General features: G+C 40.7%; 1 protein-coding gene across 5 annotated transcripts in view; it reads left to right on the top strand.

The window, feature by feature from the left end:
- The window catches only part of CIT (citron rho-interacting serine/threonine kinase), a 74,465-nt gene extending 56,734 nt beyond the window's left edge, over positions 1 to 17,731 (top strand). For 2 of the 5 annotated variants that reach the window (XM_084538702.1, XM_084538703.1), the window contains exons 30-47: positions 638 to 800; positions 1,044 to 1,208; positions 2,291 to 2,428; positions 2,702 to 2,882; positions 3,089 to 3,180; positions 3,459 to 3,563; positions 4,428 to 4,597; positions 5,563 to 5,643; positions 5,853 to 5,988; positions 7,386 to 7,525; positions 8,390 to 8,482; positions 10,778 to 10,886; positions 11,011 to 11,139; positions 11,862 to 11,942; positions 12,559 to 12,637; positions 12,760 to 12,939; positions 13,511 to 13,844; positions 14,340 to 17,731. In XM_084538702.1, the coding sequence (XP_084394828.1) occupies positions 638 to 800; positions 1,044 to 1,208; positions 2,291 to 2,428; positions 2,702 to 2,882; positions 3,089 to 3,180; positions 3,459 to 3,563; positions 4,428 to 4,597; positions 5,563 to 5,643; positions 5,853 to 5,988; positions 7,386 to 7,525; positions 8,390 to 8,482; positions 10,778 to 10,886; positions 11,011 to 11,139; positions 11,862 to 11,942; positions 12,559 to 12,637; positions 12,760 to 12,939; positions 13,511 to 13,844; positions 14,340 to 14,363 (2,400 nt within the window). In that variant the 3' untranslated portion in view covers positions 14,364 to 17,731. Of the gene's footprint in view, positions 1 to 637; positions 801 to 1,043; positions 1,209 to 2,290; positions 2,429 to 2,701; positions 2,883 to 3,088; positions 3,181 to 3,458; positions 3,564 to 4,427; positions 4,598 to 5,562; positions 5,656 to 5,852; positions 5,989 to 7,385; positions 7,526 to 8,389; positions 8,483 to 10,777; positions 10,887 to 11,010; positions 11,140 to 11,861; positions 11,943 to 12,558; positions 12,638 to 12,759; positions 12,940 to 13,510; positions 13,845 to 14,339 lie in introns of all 5 variants that reach the window. The other 3 variants (XM_084538704.1, XM_084538705.1, XM_084538701.1) reach the window with 2 other exon arrangements.
- The last annotated feature ends 899 nt before the right edge of the window (positions 17,732 to 18,630 follow it).

The following is an 18,630-nucleotide window of genomic DNA, read 5'->3' on the forward strand; positions in this document are numbered from 1 at the left end:
TGTGCTGTGTATTCAAAATATTCTGTTTTATCTTTCTTTGTGCAACACAAATGTGTCCTCATCTAAGTATTCGAGTCACTGAGCACAAGCTTTACAAGGCAGAATGTCTTTCACATGGCCTTTCTGGTATTTTGTTATTCCCACAATACTTAGGTTACAATCCAGTAGCTACACATCAATGAGGCTGTAGAATACAGAGTTTTAATTTAATTTTATCATGCTTTTTTCTTTTTTATAACAGTATGTACGTGTGTATGAACATATTTTGTATCTAGAGTGGTTGTCTTGTAGCATAGGATTGATTAGTTAGGTGACATGGCTTGTCACATCTGTGTCATAAGCAGTTCTGTCATTTTGAATTTAAATTAATTTTAACCACATATTTTGAGATCCTCTGTCTAGATGCTTTCGGAAACTCAAGGTGTGAGTACTAACAGGTAATGTTTGTCCCTCTTTAAATTAATCCATATCGCAACACTTTTTCTCCAGTGCCAGTATGAGATAAAAATTCATCCGTACTTATATCAGAATTACCATTAGGCCCTCTGGCCGGACTGCCACTAGCTAGTTTCACTTTGCCTAGTTTAAGCCATCTCTTACTAGGAGTTAGGAGTTGTCTGTGTGTTTCTGTTGCTAGGGCCTGTTTAGTCGGCGGAAAGAGGACCCTTCTTTACCCACACAGGTTCCCCTGCAATACAATGAGCTGAAAGTGGCACTGGAGAAGGAGAAAGCTCGTTCTGCTGAGCTGGAGGAGGCTCTACAGAAAACACGCATTGAGCTCAGATCTGCTCGTGAAGAAGGTAGGAGTTAGCAGAAAAGGTGAATCTGGAGGAGACGCACATTTTTGGTCTGAAAACATGCCTTTAATTGTATGCCGCTAGAGCAGTAATGTGTTGTTTAAGTCTTACCTACTGCTGTGAAGATGCAGTAAGGCTACACGGTTTTCTGCTGGTTGTAACCATTGAATGGTTGCACAGAACCGCTGCTGTGAACTAGTGCTTCATATTGGTTATGTTGATCAGTGATATTTATCTCATCTGTAGCTGCTCATCGGAAAATATCAGACCACCCTCATCCATCCACTCCAGCCACAGCCAGGCAGCAGATCATCATGTCTGCCATAGTCCGCTCACCAGAGCATCAGCCTACTCCAATCAGTCTGCTAGCTCCACCCTCCAGTCGCAGGAAGGAATCTTCCACACCAGAAGGTAGGTCCTTGGTGAACTTCTGGTTTTCAAACGAGTATGTTTTCTGTACTATTCTGTGCATTGATCAAAAGGATTTATGGCTGTTTCCTTAGCAATTAAGGTTTTTACTTATCTAAGCTGCATACTGATTTGTTCTGCTGAGCAGAAAGATTCAATCAAGATTTTTGGTAATAGGAGAAGACTTGGGTTAGGCATAAATGGAAGTTACCAGGTCAAAGATATTGACACCCTATTAGCTAGAAGAAGGGGATACCCTTCCATATTACTAAGGATGGAGGGGAGAGGGTCATCAGAAAAAGTAAAGGGATTAAGGGCTCTGCTCTTTTATTCTTAACTGGTATTCAGGAATGAGTGTCAAACCTAGAGACTCTGAGCTACAACCTCCAGTCTTTAGAAGAAAATGGAAAAGCCAAAAGCACAAGTAGGTCCCACCATCACAGATACTGGGGAGGTACAGGGTGCTGTAAGGATGGATAGCATCAGCATAGGAAGATGTCTTCCGTGGCAGATCATGGTCAGGAAATAGAATCATGTTATTCAGTAAAAGAGCATGCCTTGAAGGATTAACTTTGTTCCTTAATGATCAAAAATACAGAATAGATCCACTAACAGGGATTTTAGGTATGCTTTTAGATATGCTGGCACCGATGGTTTGTATGAAGGCTGTATGGAAAAGGCCTGCTGTATATTGACTACAAAAGTATAGGTGCTGAAGGGTTTGTTAGCTATAAGCAAAACTATGATTAGTCTAGCACATTGTAAGAATTGCAGTTAAGTGCAGACTTGAAATTCAGCTGGATTGATTGGCATAATCTTGCTACACCAAACAGTAGCAGTTTCAGCTCTATAGTCTGCTCTCAAGTGGCACATTCTGTGCACCTGTATAAGGTAGTTACTGAGGTGGAGATGTAGTTTAAGATTTGCAGATTGCAAAGAAAAATAGACAGGGTCTATTTTAATTGGGGCTTTGATAGGGATATTCAATCACTTTTTAATTCCTTTGACTTTAAAATGCCCAAACTTACTATAATTTTCATGCTTGTTACAGTTTGCATCCTGATCATAGATTTTGTCCCTTTTAGAGTACAGTCGGCGCCTGAAAGAGCGAATGCATCACAATATCCCACATCGTTTTAATGTGGGGCTAAATATGAGAGCAACGAAATGTGCAGTATGTCTGGATACTGTGCACTTTGGACGGCAAGCATCTAAATGTCTTGGTAAGAGCAGAGCGTGTGTGCAGAGTGTAACATGGCAGTAGAATGAAAAAGGATAAGCTGTCTAGAATAGAATTTCAGTGAAAGTTGAATAAATGACCAAGCATGAAAATTTTGAAACTTCTTGGTGCAAACATTCTACATTAGAAAACATCAGATGGTTTAGAGTAGAAGGAAATTCTTATAAAAGCTGGGGGTTGTGCATTAGAAGTTGAAGCAACTGTGCCGTGCTTTTTTTTGTCATTTTACATAAGTTTTTCTCCGTCCTTCTGTCAGAATGCCAGGTGATGTGTCACCCAAAATGCTCAACTTGCTTGCCAGCTACTTGTGGACTGCCAGCAGAATATGCCACACACTTTTCTGAAGCATTCTGCCGGGATAAAATGAATTCTCCCGGTCTGCAGCTGAAGGAGCCAAGCAGCAGTCTACGTCTTGAAGGGTGGATGAAAGTGCCAAGGTATAAACATGAATCTTGGTGCCATATCAGGTGCTGAAACATTTGGAAAAGCTTTATATATTATCCTGGCTCTTGTGAGGTGATAATTGGTACATGCCCATTACAGTTTCTTACTGTTACTGAAATCTCTTCCTACAATTTGCATGTTTTTTTTGTTCATAATCCAGATAGAAAATCCAATGTGGTTTTGTGCTTATTTTCTTCAGGAATAATAAACGTGGGCAGCAGGGCTGGGACAGGAAGTATATTGTCCTGGAAGGAACAAAAGTGCTCATTTATGATGCAGAAGCAAGAGAAGGTAACAGCATTTCTAGGAAGAACAATTTTTCTTGCAATATTCATATATTGTTTGGAGAGGCCTAAAGATTGTTTGCTGTGGCTATTCCTAATTAAGTTAATCCTTTGTAATAAAGCAACATAGTTGATTTTTTTTTTAGATCCGTAATGGTTTTATTGGCTGGTATGTCACTACAATCCAGCTGGGAAATATCCAGGGTGTATGCGCTTCATTTTGCTATCGCAGGTAGTTTCTCACTGATTTGCTCTTCTTAGTCCGTCTCCCCATTCTCTCTGCAGCTGGACAGAGGCCTCTGGAAGAATTTGAGCTCTGCCTTCCTGATGGTGATGTAACTGTTCATGGAGCTGTAGGAGCTACTGAACTTACCAATACAGCAAAGACAGGTGAGAATCTATGTACGTGAGGTCAAATGGATTTCATCTGGCTTGACATCAGTTGGCATTCTGTTTGGCTGAACAGATTTTTCTCTCTTTAACTTTCATTTTGTAACTGTGCAATTATGAGGTTACCTCTCTCTGAATTAGGTGAATAGGTCAGTCATCTAGATACACAGGCGGTTGCTTCTGTCATGGTACTTGAGCTGTGAATAAGATAACCATCAAGCCAAATGGAAGTAAATATTAGTATTTTGTAACATACTTAAAGGCATACTTGATTTATTTCAAATTTCTTTGCTCAGTGCTCGCTATAAACTGTGAAATTTTGTAATTCATGCCACCATTGTACTCTAACCAAAAACTTATTAACTTAGAAACACTGTGGGGTGTATATACAATCTCATTATTAAAAAATGTTAATGTTTTGATTTGTATGTATTCAATAGAACTGATGAAAAGATTATGTATGTCTTGACTTCAACATTAAAGGATACAGACTGTTAAAAACAAAGGTTTCCACAAGCAATTTTTACAGATTTTTCTTGAACAGTACAGGGAAAACTTTAGTTGAGTGCCTGGTTTTGTACTTCTTTCCCATTAAGTTTCTTTTCTGAATAAAAGACAAGAAATGATTCTTATTTATTAGAGACAGCCTTGTACGTATGGTTTGCATACCTCTGTCTAATACTTAGCTTTAAGTGGCTAGCCTATGCAGGACCTGTAAAGGAGAAACCTATGTATAAATTGCCATGGTAACACATCCTGCTAAATACAACTTCTTTCCAATGACGCTGAAAGGTGTTGATATAAGTCCACTGACAATATTCTGAAAACTAATCTAAGTCTTATTCTATCTATACAACATCTCAGATGTGCCATATATCCTAAAATTGGAGTCTCATCCACACACCACTTGCTGGCCTGGTAGAACACTCTACCTGTTAGCACCCAGCTTCCCTGACAAACAGCGCTGGGTCACAGCACTGGAATCAATAGTGGCAGGTGGGAGAGTTTCCAGAGAAAAAGCTGAGGCTGATGCTGTGAGTATAAAAGTTTCTTTTAATAATAAAATATTCTGGGAGGGAGCAGAGTGTTTGAAAATTACTTTTTTTTTTGGTATTTGACACACTGAGGTTTAACTGAAGGTAAGTTATTTCTGCCTTGAGATGGATGGTATGAGTAACAGGAACTAGTTCCTTGTGAGACTGAAGTTTTATATTACAATAGCTTTCATTAGACTTGGGGCATATAATAAGAGGACCCCAAAACGATCTCTAATTCCAGCAAACAGAAGGAAGAAACAACAATTAGGATGTGGTTTAAATCTAATGTACCACATGGAATGAGCAAACCTTGAAAGAAAAAAATAAAAACCAAAAAGCTCCTTCTTCCATTCTTAGGGAGATGGGTTTTCCTTTTGTTTCTTGAGGGGGGAACTGTGTGTTTGTTTTTTACTTTTAGTTTTCTTTCTGATTAGAATAAGAGGTTAAATTGAGTTGTTTTGTATCTGGATAGCCTTTTTTAACATTGTTGTACTGATAACTCCTTATTTTCTGATAAAGGGAGAATTGATTCTATGGCATTATATGTTAAAATGATAGCTCTGGAAGTAGTGAACATCTGATGAGGGGGAAATCATCTCTCATGCTAACATTTCTTCCATCTCTGAGAAAATATATAAGCTCCCACTGACATTTGGGCTTTTTTTTTAATCCTTCTCAAAAAATGTCACTGCTCCATTACAGGAGGTGGAGGGAAATGGAAAGGATAGGGACAACAATGGGTTCTGTCTGAGTTCAGGTTAATTCTAATTGTATTTCCTCTAGATGAAAGTATACTAATTCTTTTGTAGGAGGAAACCCTGCAACTTTTAGTACAGATTTCCTTTTCTGAGAAAGCTAAACTTTTCTCCCATCTGAAATGACGATTTTACGTTGTTCAAATACTTGTAGAGAAAGAGATCAAGATGAACTCAACAAAAAAAAATTCTTTCTGTCATTTGCAGAAATTGCTTGGAAACTCCCTGCTAAAGCTAGAAGGTGAAGACCGTTTGGATATAAATTGCACAATGCCATTTAGTGACCAGGTAATGACAATGGTCAGTTGAACCTTACTGAATATTTTATTGTTCTTTCATGAAAATTGTAACTTAACATCTGTGTGTGCAATTGTATACTTTGTTATTGGTTTGTTTTTTTCCTCTTCACTGGTAAATGAAATTATTCAAGCTTGCTCTTGGAGCATTCCTTGTTTACCACATGTGCTATTTTTCTCTTTTTCTTGTTGTCACTGCAGGTAGTACTTGTGGGTGCAGAGGAAGGTCTCTATGCCCTGAATGTATTAAAGAATTCCTTAACGCACATCCCAGGAGTGGGTGCTGTCTTCCAAATTCACCTCATCAAGGATCTGGAGAAGCTACTCATGATAGCAGGTAGGGGGCTATCTGCTGCCATATATGCCTGCAGTAACTTTGTGGTAACTGTGTATTGGTAGGAGGAAACTCACTGCCCTTCCTTTAGATTAATTACAGATTTTTTATCTATGTATTTATTTAAATCAGCATATCATCAGGAATCAATTACTGTGCTTAACGCAGCATTGTCTGATGTAAATGAATATCTGATTGAAGGCTTAGTTAACCCTTCAAGTGACAGAAAGTGATTTCTCGATTTCCAAAGCTGAGGGAGTGAGGAACAGAGACAAAATGTTTCCAGCTTTGGTTTGTAAAGAGGTCAGTCTTCATTGGTTTTAGTTCCAAAAAGTGTCCCTGTTTTCTTTGTTATCTTAGCACTCATGGTGTCCGTGGATTTGAGCTGCAGTTACCTGTTTTGTTACATTTTCTCCTTTTATATGACTTTCATAGGCATGTGGGTGGAGCAGCTAGGTAATTCAGCTAGGCTGAAATCAGATGGAACTGGGTAGCCATTCTGAGCCCTTTGCAGTCCAGAAAGAAAATCAGCCTGTTCCTTCTTCCCCTGCTATACAGCAGGAGGAGACACTGCAGAGCAGCTGCAGTAAAGGAGGATCAGAACCTGCCTGGAGTGTTCGTCTCCTCACTGGGGCTCCACAGAAAGTGATGGAGGCTGGAGAAGGGTCTCTGACTCCGTCTTAGAGCAAACAGTCCAATGCATGCTTAAAAAGTGTCAATCTGGCTACTGAGCACACTCCTTCCTAATCTGTGCCTACCATTGTCTTAACACAGTTAACAAACTGAGGACCATCATATGATCTCTGTGGCCTAAGGCTGACAACAACTTTCAACCTTTCTTGCTCTAAATGCTAGTACATGTAACAAAATGGGGACTTGTGCTTGTTTAAGATTGCCTTATGAAAGGAACACTAGCATTCTGTCTTTTAGGAGAAGGCTGTGTTCCTGAGTCCCTAGGCTGCTTGTGAGAAATCAGGCTTGGTCTGTAATGCAGTTTGTTGGAGCACTTGGAAACACATTGCAACTTATGTTGGCACAGAAAGGTTAACGAACCTTTCGCTTTAAGAAGTTCTAAAGAATAAAAGAAAACTTCCTGGCTAATTTTGGATAGTGTCCTAATGAGGTCATTATTAATGATGTTCTACCAGACCTTAGCAACATTAATAATCTATGGTTGTTATCCCTGTGGATTTACTGCTGGTTGTGTGGTGGTTTGTTTTTTTTGTTAAGTTTTCTGTTTCACTTTTAATAAGAATTATATTAAATGAATTGTACATGGTACATTGTGGCTGTTACTGTGGTAACAGCCCATAATGATAAGCTGCTGCTTAGGTAACAGAACAGACCTGTAGAGAACAGGGAGCTTTCCCTTGACAAAATGTAACCGCTTTTGTCTGCAGGAGAAGAAAGGGCTCTGTGTTTGGTGGATGTAAAAAAAGTGAAGCAATCGCTAGCCCAGTCTCACCTCCCAGCCCAGCCTGATATCTCACCAAATGTCTTTGAGGCTGTCAAAGGATGTCACCTTTTTGCTGCTGGCAAGGTAGGATAGAGTTCTCTCCTGTTCCCAGACCACCCTTTAGTCTGTACCGAGTTTAATATTAATCAAATCAGCATCTTTATTTCACTGGCAACAAATCCAGGGTCTGTATTCCTGTTTTAAAATATTTTCCTTGAAATAAAACAAATACAGGTGGAAAAGAGACTGAGCTGGAGCCAGTTTGGAGGATCTACTACAAATACAAATAAATTCAGTCAGGATGGCATGATGGTATATCCTAAACTTCTACATAATAATAAATCCAGCAAAGCACAGCATGCCTTCTCACAGTTGACTTCAATTTTAAGATTTATACTTAGTGAAATTCATCTGCTATTTGTTCTTGAATGTCATGTAACAGTTTCCAGGTTAGCAAATTTATTTATGTGCTTGTGTCAGTTGACAACGTTTGATATTTCTGCTAATTCCCAGTTTCATTATGGAACATCTAGCCACAGTATTAAAAAAAAAAAAAAAATCTCATTAACAATTAATTCTGCAGACTACTTTGATAACAAACTAAACATCATTCAGTTCAAAGAGATGTTTAAGATAACAGCTTGAGGGGGTAAAATTAAACCTAACCTGTGTCAGTTTTTATTCCTTTTAATGAAACATTTTTCTGTGGAAAAGCTTCTGATTTTTATTAACTTGTTTCAAGTATAAAAGAAATGATAGAAGCAGTTCAAATTCACATTCTCTTTTGAGTTTGAAGAGGCTTTTCAGTATTTCACCACTTAGCAGTAACTACCTTACTACTCTGCAAACTTCTTTTTGTGTTGAGAGAGATTTGGATCTGTTCCATACACTCAGCATTAGAATTTACTCCATTACCACCCTAAACCTTGCCTGTAAACTTCCCTACAGGTGGAGAATGGTCTTTGTATCTGTGCAGCCATGCCCAATAAAGTGGTTGTTCTGCGATATAACGAGAGCTTGAACAAGTTCTGCATCAGAAAGGTAAGCTTAGTAATGCTCTTCAGTAGCTAAGGCAATTGACACCCTGCACTAAGACTTTGCTTTGCTCTGGAGTGAAACCTTAAACTTTTTGTGCATCCATAAGGACATTTGCTTTCCAGCTAAAATGATAGCAAACTGCAATGTGTACAGGCTACAAAGAAAGCAGGCAGCAAGTTCCTACACCAAGGGTTGGCATATTTGGAGAGATGCAGAACAGGGAATTGGGATTTTTTGAGATACTGGATACAGCTGTAATTGTACTCCTGTTTACCCAAGAAAGGCTTTCTTCTTAGTTATCCAGCAGTGTTTTTTCACCTTTATTGCCTTTGGAGAAATCCTCAACAAATGACCTCTCTTCTTTGCAATTAAAGAAGTAATGGGTATCTGAATTTGTTTACTGTTCCGAGGGAAATCAAAGTGCATTTGGTATTATCCCATCACAGGACAGGCAGCTGTTTGCTATACTTGCCCTGATATACGTGTCCTTTCTCCTGGCCAGCCAACAAGGCAGTAAGATCCAGACCTTATATACCTGTGTGCACACCTCCTGTGTGTGGAACCATGTCTGCCTGCACCACTGGTACTGCGTGGTACTGGCACCTGTATTGCTTCATTCTGCCAACTGTGGATATGAAAAGCAGATCCACTGCAACTCCTTCAGACTACCAGTTGCAGGCACGCATTCTTCGTGCTGGCCTCCTGGGAAGTTAATATACATTTGCTGGAGAAAATCTTGGCACAGACAATGAGGATACCAGCAAACTTGGAACATGTACAAGCTTTGTAGCAGATATTGAGTCCTGCTTACAATGGAGTACAAGCCGACAGGAAACTCTGAAGATGCACAGCCATCACTCTGCTGGTGCTGCCATTCAGCTTCTCCATGGTGCGGAGTGCCTTGACAAGGGCTTACAGGAGGAATGTGCAAAGGCGTGCTTTAGAAGGCAGGTTTTCCTTATCTTCACTGATCCAGACAACTTAATTTAGATCCTAACAAGATGGCAGAAAGCCCAGAATATACTCTTCTGTGCTGCCAACTAAATTTCTAGATAAACTAGGGTAAACAATAGACAGTAGAGATTAAAGAAGTCTAGATCAAATGCATGACTCTGGAGAGAAGTATTTGAAGTGATCTTTACAGCTTAGGATGGAGGCAAATCAAAATGATTGCTATAAGGTTTCTGGATAAAATGCTGGGCTGGAACGTACAGATGTTAGAACATCCTAATTCATAAACATACCAATTCTGTGATCCAATGAAATCCCAATGAATGTGGCAGTAGCCACACATTACTGTAGAATGGAGAACAGCAACTTTCATGAAGGGATTCTGTTTTCTGAGACCTTTCCATCAGGGACTGTTATGGATTAATTGAAGCAGCTTGGGGAGCAAATGTGGGTTATGCAAGGAGCCTTATCCTCAGAAGATCTTAGAGTCTGTGTTGTCAGTCTAGTCTGCAGAGCTTTCCTAGGTATTCAATCATAATACAAATCTTGGTGGACAATGTACTGTGTTACTTAGTACAAGGAAGGAAGACTGTGTATGTTTGTCATCGTCGTTAATGAGCCATTGAGCTAATTTCTTATCCGTGTTCACAGCAGAGATGCATTACTGAGTTGATTCTTTCTGTTGGGCAAATCACAGTGGTGGGCATGACTACTGACAAGAGTTTTGTTCCTTTTAAGAGTCTGGGACTTGATTGGGTCAATCCTACTGCAGTTGTTTTAGAATCTTCTGTCTGCCTTTCTAGCAGCTGCTCTGAATGCTAGTGACTTCCAGGCTAGGAAGTGATTGTTTTAGCACAGCTATTGAAGAGCTGGGGCAAATTTAGCTGATATACTTCACAGTGACGTCTCTCTGATTCAACTCTTAACTGCTCAGTCCTGCTCATATGTCATCTCCAGACACACTGTTCAGATGTGCAGTTGTTGGTGTGGCTGTGGTCTACTATAAATAAGCAGCAAGCCACTCCCTGCTGCTACAGAAAACTGAGCTACACAGCAGAATGTCTTCCAGGATGGTGTATCTTTAAAAAAAGGAAGAGTTTCTCAGTAAGGTTAGCACCCGGAGTTGAGCTGACCTACAATTCTATATTCAAGCAAATGTCACTTGCAACAAAATAAAAACATGTCCTTCTAACTATTACTTTTCCATGTTTTTGAGAGATGGTTAATGACTTTGGGGTTGCTGACTCTCTGTTTTGTAATTGTGGCAATGTATAATCTTCCAGAATAATTAATAGCTGTAAAGAATTACAGGGAACTAATATTGGTCTATACTTTCCTCTTCTCCAGGAGATTGAAACCTCAGAGCCTTGCAGCTGCATACATTTGACCACTTACAGCATCATCATTGGAACCAACAAGTTCTATGAAATTGAGATGAAACAGTATACGCTGGAGGGTAGGAGGCATTTCCTAAGGAATGTACCAAATGGCTCCACAGATTCTTTTGGTGGAGATGGAAGTACTGCTTTGGGGGGGAGAAAAATGTGCTGATCAAGCTGTTTTTCCCATTCTCTTTGCAGAGTTTCTGGATAAAAATGATCATACTTTGGCCTCTGCTGTGTTTGCTGCATCCACCAACAGTTTCCCAGTCAGTATCATCCAGGTGAACCCAACGGGGCAGAGGGAGGAATATCTGCTGTGTTTCCATGGTAAGTGTATTGTATGATTGTACTACACCTGCTCTTGGTTTGTGAACTGTCAGAAGGTACTGTTGGAATAGAAAGCTGAACAGTTTACTTCCCATGATTTAAACAGTAAGATGCACAGGATGTTGATGCTACAATAACCGTTCCTGATCCAGTCTGCTGAAGCACTTTTGATCAGCTTGATTCTGACTTAAAAGTTCTCTGTGCCTGTGGATCAGTTACCACAAATAGTCTTCTGTGCCCAGAAAAGAAGGGATTGTAGTCAGTGTTCAGTGCAGACAGGTGTTTGATCAGCCTGATAAAACACTAGGGCGTTTTCAAGCTTTGGAATTCTTGTCTGATTTCCATATATATAGAGACCTTTTAATTTTCTTGTGCTGATAAAAAGAGGGTGTGTTGTTTTTTCATATAGCTGCTTTTATTGGCTCTCTAGCATGGTGTCCTGGAAATGCACAGAAAATCTTCAAAAGCCCAGTAGCAGCAATTCTGAGCAAGTTACAGTAGGAATCTCATAGTGTTCCCAGCTGTAAAAACAGATGAAATAATGACCTTACCTTAATTGGTATAAAGAGACCTAAAAGTTAAGTACCTTTTGGTACTGCAAGTTCTTCTAAATCTAGACAATGCGATGTCAAGGCACTGTAGGACATGCAAGACAGCGAGCACCTCACTGTGAGTCAATATCCAGGCACTTGGTTATGACATAACACGACTTTTCTTGGCAGAGTTCGGGGTCTTTGTGGATTCCTATGGAAGACGCAGTAGGACGGATGACCTGAAATGGAATCGCTTACCTTTAGCTTTTGGTAGGTGCAGAGGGACATTCGCTTGGATTACAGACATTACTGAAAGAAGAAAACACTCCCATGGGAAAGGCATTCTACACTCTAAGCAGTTTTCTTCCTCCCTCTCCCAGTGCTCCCAGAAGCTATGGAAATTTTCACATGATTTAAGATTAGAATAAATCCTAATGGCAGACCACTTGAGGTGTAAACAATTAGGGAAAAATAAACCTAAATGATGTATTTCCTTAATGTTCCTAGTCTGACAGTGACTAAACTGGCTAGTGGATTTTTTAATGATGCTTGAAAGTTTCTGAAATAGTCAAGAATATATCATTCCAGTGCAGATCCTTCAGGCCTTTCGTTCTATGTAATGGATTTTGTGCAGTTAATAGCACAATTTAATGCCTAATTCATAATACTTCAGTTAGTAAAATTGGGATGCAGGTAGTTTCAGAGCAATTCTCTAAGCTTCTCTCTCTCTGTTTAGTAATATTGTCTGTCTTATTACAGGAAACCTAGTTTTCCTGTTTTTTCTCCAATGGGCTGCAGGGCTCTGTTGTGTTCACTGATGCTTTTTAGAAGTTTTTAATAGAGAATTTTACATTGTGTTTCACTCGTTTCTATGATGTTCTTTCAGCCTACAGGGAGCCCTATCTCTTTGTGACCCACTTCAATTCCCTTGAAGTGATAGAGATTCAGGCACGAGCGTCTCTAGGGTAAGTAGTTTTTTTTAATTATTTTGAACAGTATGTGCTGAAGAATACATGTATTTGTACTGCCCAGGAAAATGTGCAGGCAATTGTCATTGTAAAGACTTTTTTTCTGCAATTTTACACAGAACTCCTGCACGAGCCCACTTGGAGATACCAAATCCACGGTACCTAGGGCCTGCAATTTCATCTGGAGCTATCTACTTGGCCTCCTCCTACCAAGACAAATTAAGAGTGATTTGCTGTAAGGGCAATCTGGTGAAGGAGACCAACAATGAGCATCACAGAGGATCTTCTGCTACACGCAGGTATGAAAAAGTCAATGTGTTATGGTCCTTGTGTAAGCAAACTCACTCCAGAGAGCTTTTACCCCCAAATGTTTGGCCTCCTTCCATTCTTGGAGTTATTGTAATTCTGGAATGGAACAAGGTCTGGAGTCACTCGTCTTTTAGAATCCAGAGCACTAAGAAACATTAACTCTGTAGGAGCATGTGGGTAATCTCTTCTACAAACCCAAGTAAAAGATGTTTTGCGATCTTCAGCTGTTAATGTTGGTCCACTGTGACTTCAAAACTTGGTGACCTTAGATGATACTGATTTGACACTAAAAATTGACTTTAAGAATCTCTAAATCAAGACCCATTCCTCTTAAAAGAGCATGGATGTGTAGCAATTAGCAATTTATTAAGGCAGTAGCAATTTATTAAGGCACCCTACCAGTGTCGCTAATGTAAGGAATGCTCAGCCATCAAAACTTCTTTGCACTTTTCAGCTTGGCCTAAGGAGGTCTGATGATTTTTCACATAAACACTGCTGGCTGTTAGGATAAAGCTTTATTTTTGCTAAAAGAAAATTTAACGTGAGGTTTTTGTCGCTCAGCTGTTCGCGTCCATTATTTTTGAATGACAGTAGCCCTAACAAGAGAGGTCCGCCCACATACAACGAGCACATAACCAAGCGGGTTGCATCAAGCCCAGGACCACCGGAAGGTCCAAGCCACCCTCGAGAACCAAGCACACCACATCGGTACCGCGAGGGAAGGACAGAGCTGCGGAGGGACAAGTCACCTGGGCGACCACTGGAGAGGGAGAAATCTCCAGGCCGGCTTCTGAGCACCCGCAGAGAAAGGTCCCCTGGAAGACTGTTTGACGAGAGCAGCCGAGGACGAATGCCCGTGAGTGGTGCCAGAACTCCTCTTGCTCAAGTCAACAAGGTAAGTCAGGAGCTCGGAAACTTTTCTGTTCTTGTGAAAAGACATGGACTTCAGAAGGGCTGGTGACTGTAAAGCATAAGAGCAAATCAAATTTCACCCCCCTTCATTTCTGTCAAAACATACACACAAGTTGTGCAACTCACTGGCACTGTGAACACCCTCCTGTGTGCTAGTTCTGTAATTGCAAAAGCAGCTTGACCCTGGGACAGGCTGAAGTCCTTCAGATGTGAAAGTGCAGGTGCATTTACTAACATCAATTGAGTTACTGAGGACTTGAGGGGGAGGTTGTTTCTGGAGAAATGAATGTGGGAGCCTGCTGTGATCAGGGTGGTGCTGTTGCTTGCTGTTGTCAGTGGTTTAAGAATGATGCCACCTAGAAGCAAGTAGGCATGCAGCACTTGCTGAGCAGTAGTTAGATGATGTACTGCTTCTGGCACCTGTGCATATATGAGGAAAATATGTGCAACGTTAACTGTCATTTTATTTCCCTGCCAGGTCTGGGACCAGTCTTCAGTGTAAGTCTCAGCTAGACAAAGTTATTCATCTTGACCTGCAGGAAAAAAAAAAAAAAAAAAGAAAAAAGGAAATATACTGAGTATATGCACTCCATGTCTGCTGCCCAGTTACCAAACAGCATTTCTGGGCCAAAGCTAGCTCCGCATCAGGAGATGTGACGCTTCTGAAGATTGTTCGCATCTCAGTTAATTTCTCTGCACCTTCCTGCACTCCTGTTTTTGCACTTTGTACTACTGTTACTCTTTCAAGCAGTTCATGAACTTTTTGTATTCACTTTAGTCCCTAGTGCTTCATCAAGGAAATTAAATGGGACTAGAGTCCCACCCCAGATCTTCAATGTGGTTAGCACCCCTTACCAGATAATTGATCATAGTTCTGAGATGTGCTGGGAATTCCTGGTGGCCTGGAAACAGAAGGGCCAAGGTCGTTCAGTAGGTGTGATTGGATATTCTTTACAGAACACAAAAAAATTACTTCTGTAGTCCGTTCACCTGCCACTTCTGAGAGTTATTTTGTTCTCACTATACTTGCTCTAGAGCAGCTCTGGGGAGGGAAGAACCCCGCTTTAAGTGATCCCACGTGCCCTACCCCAAGACAAAGTGCATTATCTATAAGCTACTGGGGTGTTAAGACTTTATCCAGGTCTTCTGCATGACAGTTCACTGCATGCTGCTGCACCATCACTGGCTGCTCTCTCCTTTTAGGTTGCTTTGCTGAGTAGTGTATTGTACCTCACTTGTAAATTAACTGAAACCTCTAGATTACGCTGCAAAATAATCGTTAATTACTCTGGAAATTTGGCAATGAAGAGTTAACAAGCCTTATTCTATGACAAGAATTACAGTCACAGTTGTGTTCTCCTCTCAGCATTAAACGTGGTCCTTTCAGAAATTACACCACAGCCCCGTCTCAAAGCCCACGAGGAGCCCACGTTCCCCAGGGAGAGGAGCAGCCCAGAGCTGGCTCGTCCCTGTGAGCTGTAACTTGCCGTACAATAAGCACCAAATGTCACGGCACAAGAGGATACTCACAATGAACAGCTTTAGCGGTTACTGAACACACCTTCGCCTTCGCTTCTGCGTATCTAACCTCGAGCCATTTATTGCTTTCTATTCTCTTTTGCTGTGAACATGAAGCAGAGAGCAAAAGATTTTCAAAGCAGATTTTTGACCATTCAGTCTGCAATAGCAACATTCGAAGTGAACAACCATGTTCTTTACAACTGGAAAGAGCAAAACTGCATCCAATCTTCCCTTGGCCACCCTCTTAAACTTCTGCTAGTCCCTTGCAAGCCCGTGCTAACCTGTTCTAAAAATCCCTAAGAAGTCAAATGCCTTGTCAGTGTCCTTTGGCAGGTTTCATGAATATTGTATTCTGTTCTCTTGTCTGTTGGGTTGTTTTAGGTCAGATGATATGGCAGGAAACTTGCTGAAAGTTTTGTCTTCTGGTCTGAATATTTTGAAAGGTCACTGAGATCAGTCTTTAAATCTTTGCATCTCATGGAAGATCTTCAAGACCTCAGAAACGGGCTTGTTGAGTCCTGAAAGTGTATATCTTGTGTCTTGTTTGTGAAATGCTTCCTGCTATAGAAATAGCTCAAAGGACTGTACATATTTACAAGAAACTTTATATTCGTAACAAAAGGGAATTGAATTGGTTTCTACTTTTTTATTGTAAACTGTGTGTTTTTCAACACTAGCTTTTTTGTTTTAATGGTGGTTGTGGACAGCCATCTTCAGACACTGGAGGGGCCTCAGCTCAATCCTCCTAGCTCCCATGAAGAAATATTGTAACATTAAATTGCAACTGAAGCTTGTTAGCATAAATGAGGTTTTAGGTATCTAAAAGTACAGGAATTTTCTTCATTACCTTTTTATTATTGATAAGGGAGGGAACTAGAGGGACAGTTCAAAGCTCCATCTGGAAAGTATTGAACTTTGTTGTTGAACAATAACCAAATAAAACAAATAACTATCTTGACTGGCATGGTGAAATGAACGCTTCCTTCTATACAGAGAAACCCGTAGCCATCCCAATATTGCACCCAGCATTCGAGGCTGTGTAATCTATAGGCGTCAGAGCTTACCAAAGAGCTAACCGTGACTATTTAGCATTTTAATAGTCGTTATGCCCTGAACTAGTAGCATAAGTGGCTTCACAAAGGCAAAGCATGTTCATACGAACTAAACCAGAGGGATCTCTCCAACTCTTTTACTCTAGCAGCAGTCAGCTGCGAACACCTACAGCTAAATTCTGCCCTCACGTACTTAACTGGCGATGTGGGTAGAGGTAAGACACGTGTGAGTATATGGAAAAAGAATGTGGCCCTGCTAAATGACCCGTGCATTTTGAGCTGGAAAAAAAAAAACATCTTAATTAACAATAGTGTGATCTAATGACAGGTTTTGGGATTTATCCCAGCAGAGTACTGGTAGCAAAGGGGACAGATAGTTACTCATCCCACTGCTGTATTATGCTGGTGCTTTAAGGCCTAATAGCTGCAACTTTTTAAAAAAAGAAACATTCACAAATCTAATTCAGATTGAGTACAACCTGCAGAGTTGCTGTACATCTTAACTTACACCTGCTGGGAAAACTTGCTAGATCAGACTTAAATGTAAATACATCTATTTTTAACTGAACCAGTTTTTACAGGGTCTGAAGTATTCTTTCACAGGAAGAGGTTTTTAATATTCACACTGCTGCCTACAGTAACTTAATTTGTCCTCCTACTGTTCAGTGTTTTTGGTTTTGTGCACATAGCCGCCCCCTTACCCCCAATAAAGGGCTTGTTGGAGGGTGTGTGGGAGGGTTACTAATAGCTCCTATTACATTTTGGTCTACATGACATTCTTCATGAAAATGCTCTACATAAAAACCAAGCTGCTTGATTTATCTATTGTGCCTACTATCTGATGTATATGATGAAATGCTAACTTGTTAAATGTTCCTTTATTTCTATTTTACTGTGCACAAAGAATACTTATTTAAAGCTCATTGTTGCAGTCCTATGATGCATGATCAGAATTGTAACAAAACTAAAATAATCCAGAAACTGGTGGAGTAAAAAAAAAATTACTTATTGAGCCTTTTGATTATCAAGAACCCTGCACAAATCCACTTCAGCACGACCACCCCATGTCATGCTGAAATTTAGGGGGGTGGGGGGCTGGGGGAAGAGAGTTCCTGTTATTTATAGAATGTAATGGCTTACTCCAGAGTCCCAGAATGAGAGTAACAAAAGGCTCTGCATCTACCTTAAAAAAAAAAAAAGTGCTCTCCTAGCAACAGCCAAGAATAAACATAACAGCACAGACTGTGAGAGGTGGGTGGGGAATGTAAGCGAGCTAATAAATCCAACTCTTCATCCAGCTTTTGCCTTTGGAGGGATTTGATTCATGCCGTTATAATAAGGGACTGTATGTGTGATCAGCCAATTCATTCACCTGTCAGGCAGACAACTCGCCCCTCACCACCTTCAAAAAGAAACCACCCCACCACCACTTACCTCTGCTTACCTTGGGACTGAGTCCTCAGTCCTCCTGCTGAGGAAGAAGGGATTTTGGGGGGCTGAGGTGTGTCAGGGGCTCACCTGGAGGAAGGCTGTGGCTCCTGGGAGAGGTCTGGTGAAGCTGCAGGTGCTGGAGGACAACACATCACCACCCTGTTCCTTGGGGTTGGGAGGGAGACCTCCCCCCCATTGGCCCCCAGCCTTTGGGCAGCTGTGCTCACCCACCCAGAACAAGCACAGCTGGATGTGCTGACAGAATTATCACTCTTGCAAGCCCCTGGTGGGCTGGGCTGGATTGCTTGGCCAAAAAAAAAAATGGGGCCCTTCACCTTGGGCTCTGAAGGGCACAAGCAAACTTTTTTTTGGGGGGGAAGGGAGAGTGTGAAGGGAGGGGCAATAAAACACTGCCAGGTGTACCCCATGTCATAAGTACCCTTTGCCTTCTGAGAGCTTGCTATAAGCGGTACATTTAAAAAATGAAGCAGTTTTCTATAAAACGTTTGGCTCTGTCCTGTCGTTCCATCATCTCAGCACTGATGAAAAGCCTGGAGTGAGTCATGCAGATATGTAATTAGGAAAAAAAATCCACAAAGGTTAGCAAGAACTAATGAAACTATGGCCAGAAATACTGCTGTCATGCATATAGCAAAATGGCAGTTTTGACTGAGCTTACATTTCAACAAAAGGCGATCCTGTTAAAATTAGTTAACTGGAATTGTTCTGACCTGCTTGCCATTGCCCTTTGCTGTTCTTTCAATG

The sequence above is a fragment of the Aythya ferina genome, assembly GCF_964211825.1.
Source record: "Aythya ferina genome assembly, chromosome: 17".
In the NCBI taxonomy this organism is placed as follows: Eukaryota; Metazoa; Chordata; class Aves; order Anseriformes; family Anatidae; genus Aythya; species Aythya ferina.